Genomic DNA, 15,925 nt, shown 5'->3' with positions numbered 1-15,925 from the left:
AATATTCCAATCAAACTAGACACAGGAAATCAAATCCTTATTGCGAGTACTAGCTTTGTGTTGTTGAAGAGAGGATGGAGTGCGACATTTATGTCAGCGACATCTCACTGCCTTGAGCTTCGACACCGCTAAATGGAACTGATTATGCATCAGGACAGAGGAGGAGTTCGATACCCAAAACCTTGTTTTGTTGCTCTGGTGAAGCATCTACAGGAGTTCGTTTGAGCTGCTGTGCCCTATTGTCGAAGTCCTTCAAACGTACGAGCGTAATACGAGGACCTGCGACGTCTTCCCTTTCAGAATACCGGGCGAGTTGCCGTGCGGTTAGGAGCGCGCGGCTGTGACCTTGCATCCGGGGGATAGTTGGTTCTAACCCCACTGTCGGCAGCCCTGAAGATGGTCTTCCGTGTTTTCCCATTTTTAAACCAGACAAATGCTGGGCTCTACCTTAATTAAGGCCAGGGCCGCTTCCTTCCCATTCCTAGGCCTTTACTATCTCATCGTTGCCATAAGACCTATCTGTATCGGTGCGACGTAAAACAAATAGTAAAAACTTTCAGAATGTGTTTTTTTTACAGTGTGAGGTCAAAGAACATCAGTAAACTGTTAGTGCTATTATCCTAACCAAGTTCGTAAGACCTCTATTATTTGATATTGCGTTGGCAAGAACACAAAGAGTACGGTACCGGTACCGCTCCAAGCCTTCGTCCAAGAAAATCTTTAAATTGTTTATGAAGAGGACAACTGCGACTTCAAACAGGTAATATTGCCGATGTTTAATATTAGTGATGTAATTTACGAGCTTCAGTGAGCATATGACCACACTGCATAGTGTTTTGTAGGCTGTCGTCATTAGAATAAGTTTAGAACATTGTGCGTCTATGGCTGCCATCTAGCGGAGAGATTTTGTCGCCGCGTAGTCGCAAAAAGGCTTGCACAGAGCAGGCAGTATAGGAGGATCGAGACGGCGGTGATATTTCTATTGAAGATTTGTGATAAAATAAGTGTTGCGACTCATTCGGTGTTCGGCTGTTGTGCAGTGCACACGTCTCTCTCCGGTCACTGGTGCAGCGGCTTTTTCACGTCTGTAGATCAGTAGAGTGTTTTATGTTTGTGTTTGTATCCTAGTAATTTTTCTCTTGTGTTTGTCTCGGTGCTAGTATAGTGTCACCCCCTTTCGGAGTACTATGTCTGTAGATAGTGGCGGTGGCCCTTTAGGAAGACCTCCTGATATTGGTAATGATGCCGTGAGTGAGGACTTACACATGGACGCTAGTAATACTGATTCCCAACGAGACAGTTCTCAAGATACAATACGTGACATGGATCAGCGCCAGCACGTTCCTGTATCTACATATTCTAACACTCATCTTGGCACCTACATAGTATTTGTCGAATCGACCGAATCTCAAAATAAAATAGGACATATTCACCCTATGACTCTGGGTCGGATTTTCTACGAGAGGCAAATTGGTGAAGTCAAGGCCATCCATAGGAAGGGAAGAAATAGGATCCAAGTTACTTTCATGTCTAGTAAGGCTGCAAACGCCTTTCTTTCTCATCCCATTCTTAAAGAAAAGAAATTGACAGCTTTTATTCCATCCTCGAATATTCATCGAGTAGGGGTAGTACGGGGAGTCGACACTACTATTTCCGAATCCGACATTCTCACCTATTTAGACTCACCATATCCTGTAGTGAAAGTACAACGACTAAATAGACGTTCATCTAAAGAGGGAAAACTGAATATATCCCTACAGGTACTGTGAAGATTGTATTCGAAAATCAACAACTTCCGAAAAGTGTGTCCATTTTTAAAGTCATTTTAGAGGTTCAGGCCTTTATATTCTCTCCTTTATTATGCAAACGATGTCAGCGGTATGGACATACCGCTACTAATTGTCGTTCCAGGGAGCCGAGATGTGGAAAATGTTCCCTTACTCACTCTACCGAAGATTGCACTCACCAACTAGTTAAATGCGCTAATTGTGCCGGAAATCATCCTGCGGGAGCAGAACATTGTGAAATCCACAAACAACAGAAGAAATTAAACGCATTATGAGTGTTGAAAACAAATCATATTTAGAAGTGAAAAACTATTTTGCCCCATTACAGTCCATATCCAACCCCCTTCTGATGCCACAACATTTCCCTCCTTTACCCAATAGACCTTCCCAATCGGAAGAAACTCTCCCTCGAAAGCGTAAATTTACTATGGTGGTCAGTAACCCTCCCCGCCCACCCGCTAAACCAGGTTATGACAGGGCATCATATGTGAATTTGATAAGTAATCCGAAGACGGTTCCAGAACATTCTGGCACTCCCGTAGTGCGTTTGATACCTGCTACTCCTAACGAGCCTGCATCTACATCACGGAAGTCAAGTCCCCAAGGGCAACCTTCGGATTCCCACGCACAACTATCAGCATCTCCCTCTGTCACGGCTTTACACTGTAATTCAAATGTTACTTCTACCGACAAATGTCGCAACGTCTCTAAGATGTTTGAAGAGTTAATAGAACACATGGGACAAAATGTCCAAGTGAAGCATCGGATAAAGGCATTACAGGATGAGATTCTTCTTCTATTGGGACACTCCACTCCTTCCAAGTAAAACATACGGATATTGCAATAGAATTGTAGGAGCATTCTACACTCATCCGACTCCGCCTAAATAATATCTGTACGCCTACACATCTCTATCGCCTTACTCTTCTTGAAAGTACCTTATGTCCATGTGGCCGAGCAGTCAGTACTGTAACTCCCATCTTTTTTCACTGTCAGACATATGAACATCACCGTCGCGAATTCATAGGTAAGCTTTGTTTATGCGGGTTACCAACTGCCGTTAAACGTTTCGTGTGTAGTGTTCTCACCGACTTTTCACGTTGTAGACTTAATCATCAATTTTTTAGTTACAGGTAACATCCATTTGTAACCTTTTCCTTTCCTCTAGGTACGGACTTGCACATACTAACCCTTATTTGTGGTCCGGTCTTGTTCGTTTGTATTAAGGCGTCGTGACAGACCACACAGACGTGAAGAATTAGAACCCTGTGCCCCAGTGTTTTTGTGTTATGCCCTGATAGTTTAGCCTATATATCATTGGTATTTTCCTAAGTTTCATCATTACCTGCTGCAATTCGCTTCATTACATAGCTAACCCTCCTCTTTCGTAGTGTATTACTTTCTTCTAATGTTGGCACCTATCCCAGACATTAATTAACCGGCAAACCAGTGACTGGACGTAGCGTCTTACGACGATGTCCAACAACTAACCAAGAAGGAGAGGAAGAAGAAGAACAGTTGCGACTGGGTAATGGCTTTTTAGCAGCGCCCAAGAAAATCCCAAGAAGAAGAAGAAGAAGAAGAGGATAAGATGTACTGTATACATTCAGCAGTTATCCCTTAATTTTGAATAATTTATTTATATGAGTTTTGTCAGATTCTTAATAGCGTAATATAAGCTTTCTTTTATATATTACGGTACATATTAATGTGGATCATATTCTCAAGTCGGAAATAACTGTTAACGGTACTGTATTTTGGTGCAAATATGACAGAAGAATTTAGTGTTACTGAAGTATGCCGGCTTTGTACTTTGAGAAGTGGCGTTCGAATGCATATATTTGATAAAGAAGGCGAGCAACGACAGATTCTATTCAAAATTCGCTCATGTCTTCCAATAATTGTGAGTATTCTTATATGTTCGTGAAATGTACGCTGTTAAAGAAACACTGGCATATATACTATAGCATTTCATGAAACATGAAGCTGCATTGCAGAACTCCCGTGCTGCATAATTAAATGATGAATGTTGTACTCTCGTCCCATGCAACTTATAGAAAACACTTTCTTGTACGATTGTGTGGTCATTGAGTTCACTTGTAATTCCCTTCGAGGACAAAATTCTGTTTCCCAGCCATTTTTAACATTATAGGGTTGAGTGGGGGTAAATATAAACACTTTCTACTTATCTTGATGTATTTTACTCCATACGGTCGTCAGTACTAATTAGCATCAATCATAAACAATAATTTTTATTTCTACACCTTTGTTTTATACATAAATAGTGTTCCAGGTACACATCTTTACTATTTCATTGTTTAATTTGTTGTTTGCATTTACTGTTATGTTCTGAACACACTACTAAATATATCTTTTCAATACTTAACATTATTTTATTTGGATATATATTTGCTGTACAGCAATACTACATTGAAAGACCCAATGAGAAGAACAGCTGTTCTCTCCAGAGAGTATATTACTCGCAGACTTTTTAGTGATAGATTTTTATAGATGGATGAGGAGTAAGGAGGGAGGGAGCTCTCTTGGTTCCGTTAATACTGCCAACTGAATGGAAATGAAATCTGAATTGAATCTATAATATGATCGATTGATATGAATTTTCTAAACCTTTATTATCTTAAGCCAACAACTGTGTCACACACATATTATATTTCACATTTCTTGATGCGAATCTTGTTCCTAGCATGAATTCTATAGTTTGGCATTGCTGTGTAAACAAAAACAGTACTAGGCACGTAAAGTGTATGCCAGATATCGCACAGCGATGCATAAGCGTTTCATAGTTTGTGTTTCAAAGGTTGTCAATACGAATCTCGAAGATAACTGAGGTCTACCGATTTAGCACTAGGCTTGCCATCTATCACTAAAAAGTGTGCGAGTAATACATCTCTGTGTCTTTATGCTGATGTTACCAGCGCACTCAATGTTTTATAAATGCACTACATTTACCCCCACCTGTTTACACGTACATCCTTTGAGAGGCGGCTGTTACAGTGTAGCTGTAGAAATGAAATGCACGCACTTGAAGGGGTTGCAAGTTGCCAGTTAAGTGACTGGGCAATTTAGTAAGATGAATTTTTGAGGAAGTCACTTCTTCAGTTACACAAAGGCTAATGCGGCTGACGTGTCCGTCAGGTATAAGCAATGCTTTGTGGCCTGGTAAGTTCTTTTGTTCACATAACTGTTGAACACATGGAATAAATACATTCACAAACCAGTTAAGAACACAGGTTCATCCGTTTGTTTGTTCTCTCTTGAAGTTCCCTACGTAGGTACTGGGAAATGCATCTTCTGCTGTTCAACGTCTTTGAACTGCTGTTCCCTTATAAAAACTATCAGTGGCGGCAAAGTCGTGCCATCTGCTGCAACACCAGAACTGTGGTGTTTTCCTGCCCGGAATCACCTGACACTCGATTCAAATGATTTCCTTTCTCCCTAGTGGCCCTCAGTTTTGTTGGATCACTTTCTAAAATGGATTCATCTGCATTAAAGATAAACACAGCCTTGCTGAGATTCCCTTTAACACTGATACTTTCATGTAAGGAATCTAATTCATAATAAAAAGAGTACACAACATGATATATTTCTACCATTCATGGTTCCTGAAGATATTCAGGCTTTCTAAGGAAACCTGTGAATTCTGATTCATGAAATCTCAGTACCAATCATCGCGATGGTGGTGATTATTGTTTTAAGGGGAAGTACTACGAGGCAATCATCCTCTATACAACACTAATCAGAGAAAGAAAATAGTTCATCAGTTGCTCATAATTCAGTACTGCTCTGCATTTGGGGCAGTCGCTCAGGTGGCAGATTCCCTATGTGTTGTTTTCCTAGCCTTTTCTTAAATGAGTGCAAAGAAATTGGAAATTTATTGAACATCTCCTGTGGTAAGTTATTACAATCCCTAACTCCCCTTCCTATCAACAAATATTTGCCCCAGTTTATCTCTTTGAATTGCAACTTTATCTTCATATTGTGATCTTTACTACTTTTAAAGACATCACTTAAACTTATTCGTCTACTAATGTCATTCCATGCAATCTCTGCACTGACAGCTCAGTACATACTACTTATTCAAGCAGCTCGTCTCCTTTCTCCCAAGTCTTCCCAGCCTAAACTTTGTAACACTACTCTTTTGTCGGATATCACCCAGAACAAATCGAGCTGCTTTTCTTTGGATTTTTACGAGTTCTTGAATCAAGTAATTCTGGTGAGGGCTCCGTACGTTGGAACCATACGCTGGTTGGGGTCTTACCAAAGACTTATATGCCGTCTCCTTTACATCCTTTCTACAACCCCTAAATACCCTTATAAGCATGTACAGAGATCTGTACCCTTTATTTACAATCCCATTTATATGATTACCCCAATGAAGATTTTTCCTTATATTAACACTTAGGTACTTGCAATGATCCCCATAAGAAACTTTCACCCCATCAACGCAGCAATTAAAACTGAGAGAACTTTTCCTATTTGTAAAACTCACAACCTGACTTTAACCCCGTTTATCATCATACCATTGCGTACTGTCCATCTACAACATTATCGAGATCATTTTGTAGTTGCTCACAATCTTGCAACTTATTCATTACTATGTACACAATAACATCATCCGCAAAAACCTTTATCTCTGATTCCAGTTCTTTCCCCATATCATTTTTATATGTATATATATATATGTAAGAAAACATAAAGGTCCAATAATATTGCCTTGAGGAATTCCCCTCTTAATTATTACAGGGTCAGATAAAACTTTGCATACTCTAATTCTCTGAGTTCTATTTTCTAGAAATATAGTCACCCATTCAGTTACTCTTTTGTCTAGTCCAACAGCTCTTATTTTTGTTAGTTGTCTCCAGTGATCTACCCTATCAAAAGCTTTTTAAAAAAAATGATATTTGTTCATGGCATCGATCTTTGTAAATCTTTTGCCACTATCAAAAGCCTTAGATAGGTCATTAGCGATACAGTCAATTTGACCTCCTGAATTCAAGATATCTGCTATATATTGCTGGAATCCTACAAGTTGAGCTTCAGTGGAATAACCTTTTCTAAACCCAAACTGCCTTCTATTGAACCAGTTATTACCGAGCTCGATAGCTGCAGTCGCTTAAGTGCAGCCAGTATCCAGTATTCGGGAGATAGTAGGTTCGAACCCCACTGTCGGCAGCCCTGAAAATGGTTTTCCGTGGTTTCCCATTTTCACACCAGGCAAATGCTGGGGCTGTACCTTAATTAAGGCCACGATCGCTTCCTTCCCACTCCTAGCCCTTCCCTGTCCCATCGTTGCCATAAAACCTATCTGTGTCGTTGCGACGTAAAGCAACTAGCAAAAACAAAAAGAGAACCAGTTTTTAATTTTGCGAACATATGTAATTTAATCAGAAAGAATGCTTTCCCAAAGCTTACATGCAATGCATGTCAAACTCACTGGCCTGTAATTTATGTCTTATCACCTTTTCCTTTTTAGACAGGGGCTACTATAGCAACTCTCCATTCATTTGGTATAGCTCCTTCATGCAAACAATAATCACATAACTACTTCAGCTATAGTACTATATCTATAACCCAACCCATTGTCTTCAGTAGATCCCCAGGAATCTTATCAATTCCAGTTGCTTTTCTAGTTTTCAACTTTTGTATCTTATTGTAAATGTCGTTATTTTTTAATATTCCTTTAGTGTTAGTCACCTCCTCTGTCTGGACATTATCTTTGTAACGAACAATCCTTACGTACTGCTGACTGAATACTTCTGCCTTCTGAAGATCCTTGCATACACATTCCCCTTGTTCATTAAAAATTCCTGGAATGTCCTTCTTGGAACCTGTTTCTGCCTTAAAGCACCTATACATACCCTTCCATTTTTCACTGAAATTTTTATGACTGCCGATTATGCTTGCCATCATGTTATCCTTAGCTGCCTCCTTTGTTAGATTCAATTTCAAAGTAAGTTATGTTCCTTCAATTTCTCCTTAATTCCACAGCCATTTCTAACTCATCTCTTTCCAGCTTGCACCTCCTTCTTAGTCTCTTCACTTCTCTGTTATAATATAGTGTGTCTTTATCATAACCTACCACTTTTAAAGGTACTGAGCTGTTTTCACATACCTCAACAATTGCTTTAAACCCATTCCACAGTCTATTTACATTTTTATTTACTGTTTTCCACTGATCATAGTTCCTTTTTAATAACTCCCTCATGTCTTTTTTATCAGCCTGGTACTGCTTAATAATCCTAGTGTTAAGACCCTCCTTTCTACTTATTTTTAACTACAACAAAAACAGCTTTGTGATCGTTAATACCACCTACTACTTCGATTTATTTATAGAGTTCGTCTGGTTTTACCAGCATCACGTCCAGATATTTTTCCCTCTAGTTGGTTCCATCACTTTCTGAATTAGCTGTCCTTCCCATATTAACTTATTTGTCATTTTTGGTCATGCTTCTTGTCGTTCGCATTACCTTTCCGATTGACTTTTGGTAAATTGAGATCACCCGCTACAATCACATTCCTCTCCATATCATTTCCCACAAAGTTGGTTATCTTATCAAATAATTCCAAATCAGTTTCAGCGCTACCCTTACCCGGTCTGTACACTTCAAAGACATTAAGTTGCCTCTTATCTTTAGAAATGAGCCTTACACCTAGAATTTCATGTTTGTCATCTTTAACTATTTTGTAGCTTACAAATTCTTCTTTCGGCGGAATGAATACCACCCTTCTAACATTCCTATCCTTTCTCTGTGAGAAACACTCCAATTCCATGAGAAAAAATTTCTGCATCCATTATATAATTTCTCCTATTACAATATCTGGTACGTACAAAGGTAGTTCATTATAATACAACACATTTTTTTCTAAAAGGTGGTTGATTTTATTGAGGATTCAAATGCAACATGTTATTTCCCAATCCTTTTGCTGCAGTACCCTATTTTTCAGCATAATCTCTGTTCAATGATACAGCCTTATGCCATCGTAATGTGAGGGCCTGTACGCCTGCATGGTACCACTCAGCTGGTCGATATTGGAGCCAGCATTGTGTTGCATCAATATCTTCCCCATCATCCATGTAGTGCTTCCTGCGGAGTGTATACTTCTTTGGTCCAAACAGATGGAAGTCAGATGGTGCGAGATCCGGGCTGTAGGGTGGATGAGGAAGAACAGTTTTGTGAGCTCCTGTCGGGTGCACAGACTTGCGTGAGAGAGACGTCAAGTTCAGCAACAAGGTGTTTGACCGTGATCCATTGATCACCTCAAATAAGGGTGTCCGCATGTTCCATCGTTGGAGGCGTCACAGACGTGTGCGGCTGGCCGGCACACGGGAGATCAGACAGGTTTGCTCGACCTTGTTGAAATGATAAAACACGCCTCGTCCAATGACTCACCATGCTTTTATCCACTGCCGGGTCTCTGTAGACATTCTACAAGCACTTATGAATATCTGTGATGCCCTGGTTTTCCACCAAAAGAAACTCAATAACTACTCTCTGTTTAGTACGCACCTCCGTTACAGACACTATTTTGAAGGCTAGTCATAGTGCTGCCACCTATCGCACATTAATTAAACTACCGGTACAGGATGAAGCGGGAATATTCAAAGATGTCCCAAACTGAATTAAAATTTTTAAAACCAAAGTTGGCCGAGAAATAAAATGTTTTGCCTTATATATTGAACGCCCCTCATATATATCTATTAAATGACTTAATTCTATTTCTTTCTTTACAGTACTTAACTACAGTTCAACACTAACACATTTATGTCATCCCTGCTTGACTTCCAGATCTCTGTACCCATATCACCGCTTCCTAGACTACCCTGTTTCCCTGAATATACCTCCTTATAACCCTTCTAAACAAATTTCCTTACTTATACGTACCATTGCAGTTTAACTGAAGGCCATCTGAGCGCAGATCCCTATCTCCTACTCACCCATTAGGATCTAGAAATCTCACTTCCAGTTTCCCACATACCTACTCCATAGTCTCATTTAAATCCCCAATCACTTTCCAGTCAGTATCCCTCCTATACAGTATTCCACCAATAACAATCTGCACTTTCTTAAACTTCACCCGTGCTGCATTTACTGTACCAGATTCTACACATCTCCACCTATGTTGGTACTTATATTTGCTTGTTGTATGTTGTTGGTACCAATGTGAGACGCTGTCACCTTATCCTATTCCTCCTCCTTCCCTTCTGCTTTTCTCAACATCTGCCTTAACCTAATGGCCGAATAACACTACCCTTGTTCCCTTTCCTACACATACTTTCCCCACATGTCTAACAATGAAATCCCCTATGATTATTTACTCAACCCTACCCACCTCATTTGATCCCCTCCCCACCCGATCAGCCCTATCTTTTCTTCGTAAAATGAAGATATCTCCTAAAGAAAGACAAGGGCCACGAAGAGCGTGAAAATGAAAGAGTCCCATAGGCTTCGAGTGCTTAATACTGTTGGAGTTGTAAAAGAACAAGAGTTGACTAAGGGAGGTTAATAGGAAAGATGAAAGCGAGGCGCGTGGCACAAGTAAGTTGAAGCAGTGCCAGGACTCAGCTAAGGGCCCCATGATTCCTAACCCACGCTCCCAAGTTCAGAGCCCCTGGGGCCCCTTTTAGTCACCTCTTGTGACGGGTAGGGGATACCGTGCGTGTTATTCTACTGCCCCCACCCATCAGTCATTGCGTGGTATACCATTTTTAAATGGGGTAGGAATATTATTAGCTCTCACATAATTTGCTATTAAGTTCTTCAATTCCTCTTTGTGACATGGATAACCCATTTTTGCATGAGCTATCACTGTACAATATTTTCTTCTGTCTTAGGAGAATGAACTGTGCTTCTTCTAGCTCCAGTTTAGGTTGTTGGTACTTTCTGACCTTTAATCCAATGATATATGCTAGATATCAGAACAGCTTGCCTTTCTCCAGCTTCGCGATAACTGCAGTTATGGTTTTCGATGTCCCCAATGGCATTCTGCAAATCCTGGGTGGGGATTTCGTTCTAATATAGTTCCTTGGCATCTTAAATAATGAAAAGTACAAAAGGTATCACTTGAGCCACCATAAAACATATTTACTATTGCCCCAGTCAACAAAAAGTATAGGTCAAATGTAAACAAGCCATAACGTATGAAGTGAGGTTATGGCATATCTGTAAAGCTTAGAAACATATGATAACTAGGGTACATAACTCATAGAAACTATTTGTTTTTAATGTGTCATAAATGGTTACCAAGACAAAAAGAAGATAAAGCAGATTTGTTTCTCAAATTCTTTTACACTCATTCACAAAGTGGCTGTACACAAACAAACAGCCGCTGACATTTGCCACCAAAATTCTCTGACATGTTAGCCAACATGAGCATCCTAATATTCCCACAATCCAAGCTTTTCTATCAAAAGTCTTAAATTCTCATTGCTTTTGTTTACATTTACCCCTTGTTTACAATTACCCTGGGCTCTACCAAGGCTGCACTAGATAGACAGGCCACTAGGCTCGGACCGTGACGTCACGAAAGCGGCCGACGTTCAGCATGGCAGTGTGTGGCCTGCTCTCTCTGTCACCATGGTATTGTTCACTTTTTGAACCTTACCGATGTAATTGAATACGCCTTCAATTGTGGATTTATTTAGGCTTGTGTACTACACAAGTTTTACGTAGGGGAGAAACTGGCGGGGCACTTTATGTAAAATATTATCTCAAGACATTTCTATGAAAAATTAAGCTTACATCTGTCATTTTTAACGGAACACAGTTTCACGTAAAAGATTGAAACCCATAGAACGTTATAAAAATAGTTTTAATGTTACTAGGAAAACACATGATAGCGGTTCACAATAATGGTCTGGAACCTTTCTTAAAAATTGGGCTTCAGCTTAAAACTTATCTAACAATGACTAAGATTTCAGTTTATCAATTTTTCTTTTCTTTGGCAATATATGGGTGTTCTTACAGTACTTGAGGATTTCTTCTTCTTAGCCGTGAGTTTGCCTGCGATAACTTTTCTATAGTTATTCAATAATGTATTGCAATATATTACAGTTGTGAAAAAAAAATTTAAAACTACTTCCACATTCACTGCATGTTTCAAACACAACAATATAAACTAGACCTAACAGATTTTTTTTAGACACAATAACATAATTTCACTCAACTTCCACTATTTCAAAATGTTAAATTTCTGTAGGTTTGAAGATTTTACAGTATGAGCTCTTGCAATCCACGTACTTAATGAAATTTCACTAACAGGGATGTCTGTGGGTTTAGCAGAGTATGCATTTATTACAGTTAGGGCTTTTAATTTTTGTTCTGACTCAAGGACTTGCTTCAGAAGTATGGTAGCAGGCATCACTCATTTCCCTGTCTGCCCAAGACTTGCTTCTAATTCGTTAGTTTGAAATTTCCCTAACAATACATACCTGAATCCTAAACTTGTTTTCAAGAAATTTACTAACTCCAAAATTGTTTCTATAGTGTGAACTAAGGCTGAGTACCATTGGTAAGTTTTCCATCTCCCCTTGAACAGGCAGATTATCCCACCTAATTACCCAGGTTAAAAACTTGCGCAGAAATAAAACATTGCACGATAAGGATGGTCATTAAATTAATTGCCTTTGAAAGCATGCTTAATATTAACAATCATCCACCACTGAAGAATGATTTCTAAAAATACAGCTGTTCTTTTGAAATAATTTTTTGATTTTATATGTTGTAAAAGTATCTTAAAGCGGCAACATTTTTCTCATTGAACAGCTTAGAACAAAGGTTTCCATTTTGTCGCTCTAAAGAAGTTGGGTGCAAAACTTCTTCGTCCAGGGCAGAAGTAAGCTTAACTACATTATTCTTTCTTCTCTGTGTAGCTGTTTAAGGTGACCTGTACTAGCAAAACATTTTTATCTGATTCAGGGTTAGCAAAGTCAGGGAACATGGAAGTTTGTAAGTTGTCAGCTTGGGTAAGCTAATTATTTCTTAAGAATTTTAAATAAATGAACAGTATAAAACATTACAAAAATCTTTTGTGTTTCGTCAAATGGATTTTGGAAAGTGGTCTGTAAATTGCTTTTGCACAGCTTTTCAAACATTTCCTATTAACACTGTTATCAGAAATTTTGCATACTACCTTACTAGAGTATGGTTCCAGTGTATGAGACCCTCACCTGGATTACATGATTCAAGAACTGGAAAAAGATACAAAGAAAAGCAGCTCGATTTGTTCTGGGTGATTTCCGGATTTCCGACAAAAGAGTAGCGTTACAAAAATTGTTGCAAAGTATCGGCTGGGAAGAATTGGGAGAAAGGTGATGTGCTGCTCGATAAGTGGTATGTAACATGTGATAAATATCATTTTTGATCCGTATTGATGATATTTGAAATAATAACAATAAGTTAATTTATTAATTTGACCACCTAATCAATACAATAAGTCTTGTCTTCGTTGGTTTACATTGACATGTTAACTAAAATGGTACATGTTTCGCCTTGTATATAGGCATCATCAGCCATTGCCTTAACCTTGAAATAAAATCAGGCACCTGATTTACATATAAATAAAACTAATTTTTAAAAAGTCTTGGAGAGACTTGAACTTTATAGCAATCTTACCACTTGTTTATAACTGACTGTTGCTTTGTTAATTTTAATTATAATATTAGCCTTCTCATGTCAATATTGCAAATACTTTCATCAATTGTAAACTCCTTACTCATTGCAATATCTTTAAAACCAACATTGTACAAGTCTGTATGTTAATTTTAGTTCAAGTCTCTCCAAGATGTTTTTAAAAATTAGTTTTATTTTATTTATATGTAAATCAGGTTCCTGATTTTATTTCAAGTTAACACTGATGATGCCTATATTCAAGGCGAAACATGTACCATTTTAGTTAACATGTCAATGTAAATCAACAAAGACAAGACTTATTGTATTGATTAGGTGGTCAAATTAATAAATTAACTTATTGTTATTATAAGCGGTATGTTCCGAGCTGTCAGTGGAGAGATGGTGTGGAATGACATCAGTAGACAAATATGTTTGGGTGATGTCTTTTAAAGTAGGAAAGATCACAATATGAAGATATAGCTGGAATTCAAGAGGACAAATTGGGGCAAATATTCGTTTATAGGTAAGGGATTTAGGGATTGGAATAACTTACCAAGGGAGATGTTCAATAAATTTCCAATTTCTTTGCAATCATTTAAGAAAAGACTAGGAAAACAACAGATAGGGAATCTGCCACCTGGGCAGCTGCCCTAAATGCAGATCAGTATTGATTGTTTGGTTGGTTGGTTGATTGATTGATTGATTGATTGATTGATTGATTGATTGATTGATTGATTGATTGATTGATACTTTAAGGACCTACAAAGTTAGTTCTTCTAAGAAATGTGATGTTAGGTTATTACATGGAAACATCTTTATTTTTTCTAAGAATGGATGACAATATAGAATTTTGTACACTTGTAGCTAATGTGTTTTTTTCTCCACGTTTACTAACCAAACGCAACTCCTCCTAACTTTATAGCTACGCTCAGGTTTTACATAGATTTCATCCAAAAACATTTTACAAAATCGTTCATGTTCATTTAACGATTTGTTTCTTTTTCAAGTAATTCCAATATGAATCTTTTATACCCGAATTTCCCGTGCCTAGTTTTGCAGTATAAGACTGTAAATACACAGGGTGAGGCATTGTAAGGAACGTTGACTGTCTTATCTTCTTACATGCCCCAGGGAATGTGAAAAATATTGAAGCCATCCATGTTATTAGTATACAGGAGTAATATACTTTCTTAACAAAGGCTAAGTTTAACTGTTCCTTGCATAATTCTAATTTATCAGTAATGATAGAGTCATCATTTTTACTTTCAATTTAATAGATTATTTTGTTCACAGTTTCTATGTTGTGATGGACAGTCACTTTATAGTCACAAGCAGGACTAAACAGGAAGTTACATATACATTTTTCAAATTTGGCCATCTTAACATCTTCCCCCCCGGTCACTTAATGCACGCATTTCAGGGTTATCATTGAACAAAATCTCATGCTTTATGCCTTTAAAATCAAGAGCCTCGTTTAATGCTAAGGAAGTATCAATTTTCGGAATATTTTCCTCAGTCATATACATTTTGAAAATACTGAGACTTTGGCTGTCAAAATTGACAAAAACTTTGTGAAAATCTTATTTACATTTCATATTGAAATTACCCATAACGTCGTTGAAGTTCTTGATCATATCTCTTCTTCTCAGCTTGCTTTCGTTCTTTCTTCTTCCCGTTTATCAATTTCTTCTTGTCTTTGAATAGGAGTTTCCCTCAGTGTTGGAGAATTTTTAGACAGATAAGCAGGCCCGTTTCCAAACTTAGTAGGAATAGCATCATTCAAGAGTTTTAAATGGTTACGTTTTAAAGTTAAAACAGACACATCAGGTCTTTTAAAAGATTTCTCCCTAATTATAAAACGTTCGTCGAAGTGTTTTATGCGCACAACTGAGTTTGCTGAAGGGACTAATTCGGTTTGATGGATGGCTAATATCCATTTTTGTTTCCAAACCAAGTCAGTAGGAAATTTAAACACTGAAATATTGGGCGGTTTTGAACCAAAGTTACTTCTACAACCAGGTACACAACACGACATGGGCATAATTCACAATGTTCACACACTTTTAAATCATTCAAGGCCATTGATAGCCTCACTGCTGCGAGGTTCAGCTCACCCTAAAAGTCACTAGCGAGAAGTGAAGTGGCCGGCTACTTGTGTGACGTAGCGCCCGAGGTGGAGGGGGAGCCTTATGGCCTGTCTATGTAGCTGGCTTTGGGTCTATCCTGTTTTAAAACACAATTTCCATTTTCAACATTAATTATTAACTACAGGTACAAAGAATGTTCTCTCATATAAATAAAAGGGGTATTCCTAGAGGTGTTCCTTAATATGCCAGTAACTACTCTCTTTAAGTGCTTGTTTTCAACTTCTGTGCACGTCCGGCTAGTGACAAATATGTTGGTCTAACACATCAGCAGTGATTAGCAAAGAGCCCTTGAATGAAATGTGGGCCCGCTCAGCAGGTTCACTGTTTTGTGACGGACCATTGGTCTAATTATTAATAATAA

The 15,925-nt window shown here is 38.3% G+C and overlaps 1 protein-coding gene across 1 annotated transcript in view; it reads left to right on the top strand.

Annotated features, from left to right (window-relative positions):
• Positions 1-3,384: 3,384 nt before the first annotated feature.
• The window catches only part of LOC136858613 (uncharacterized), a 119,594-nt gene continuing 107,053 nt past the window's right edge, over positions 3,385-15,925 (top strand). The window contains exon 1 of the mRNA XM_067138309.2: positions 3,385-3,690. Coding sequence (XP_066994410.2) covers positions 3,556-3,690 — 135 coding nt within the window. The 5' untranslated portion in view covers positions 3,385-3,555. The remainder of the gene's footprint in view (positions 3,691-15,925) is intronic.

Source organism: Anabrus simplex, chromosome 1, assembly GCF_040414725.1.
Source record: "Anabrus simplex isolate iqAnaSimp1 chromosome 1, ASM4041472v1, whole genome shotgun sequence".
Classification (NCBI taxonomy): Eukaryota; Metazoa; Arthropoda; class Insecta; order Orthoptera; family Tettigoniidae; genus Anabrus; species Anabrus simplex.
Note: the sequence above shows the minus strand (reverse complement) of the source record. Positions and strands in the feature narration are given on the sequence as shown.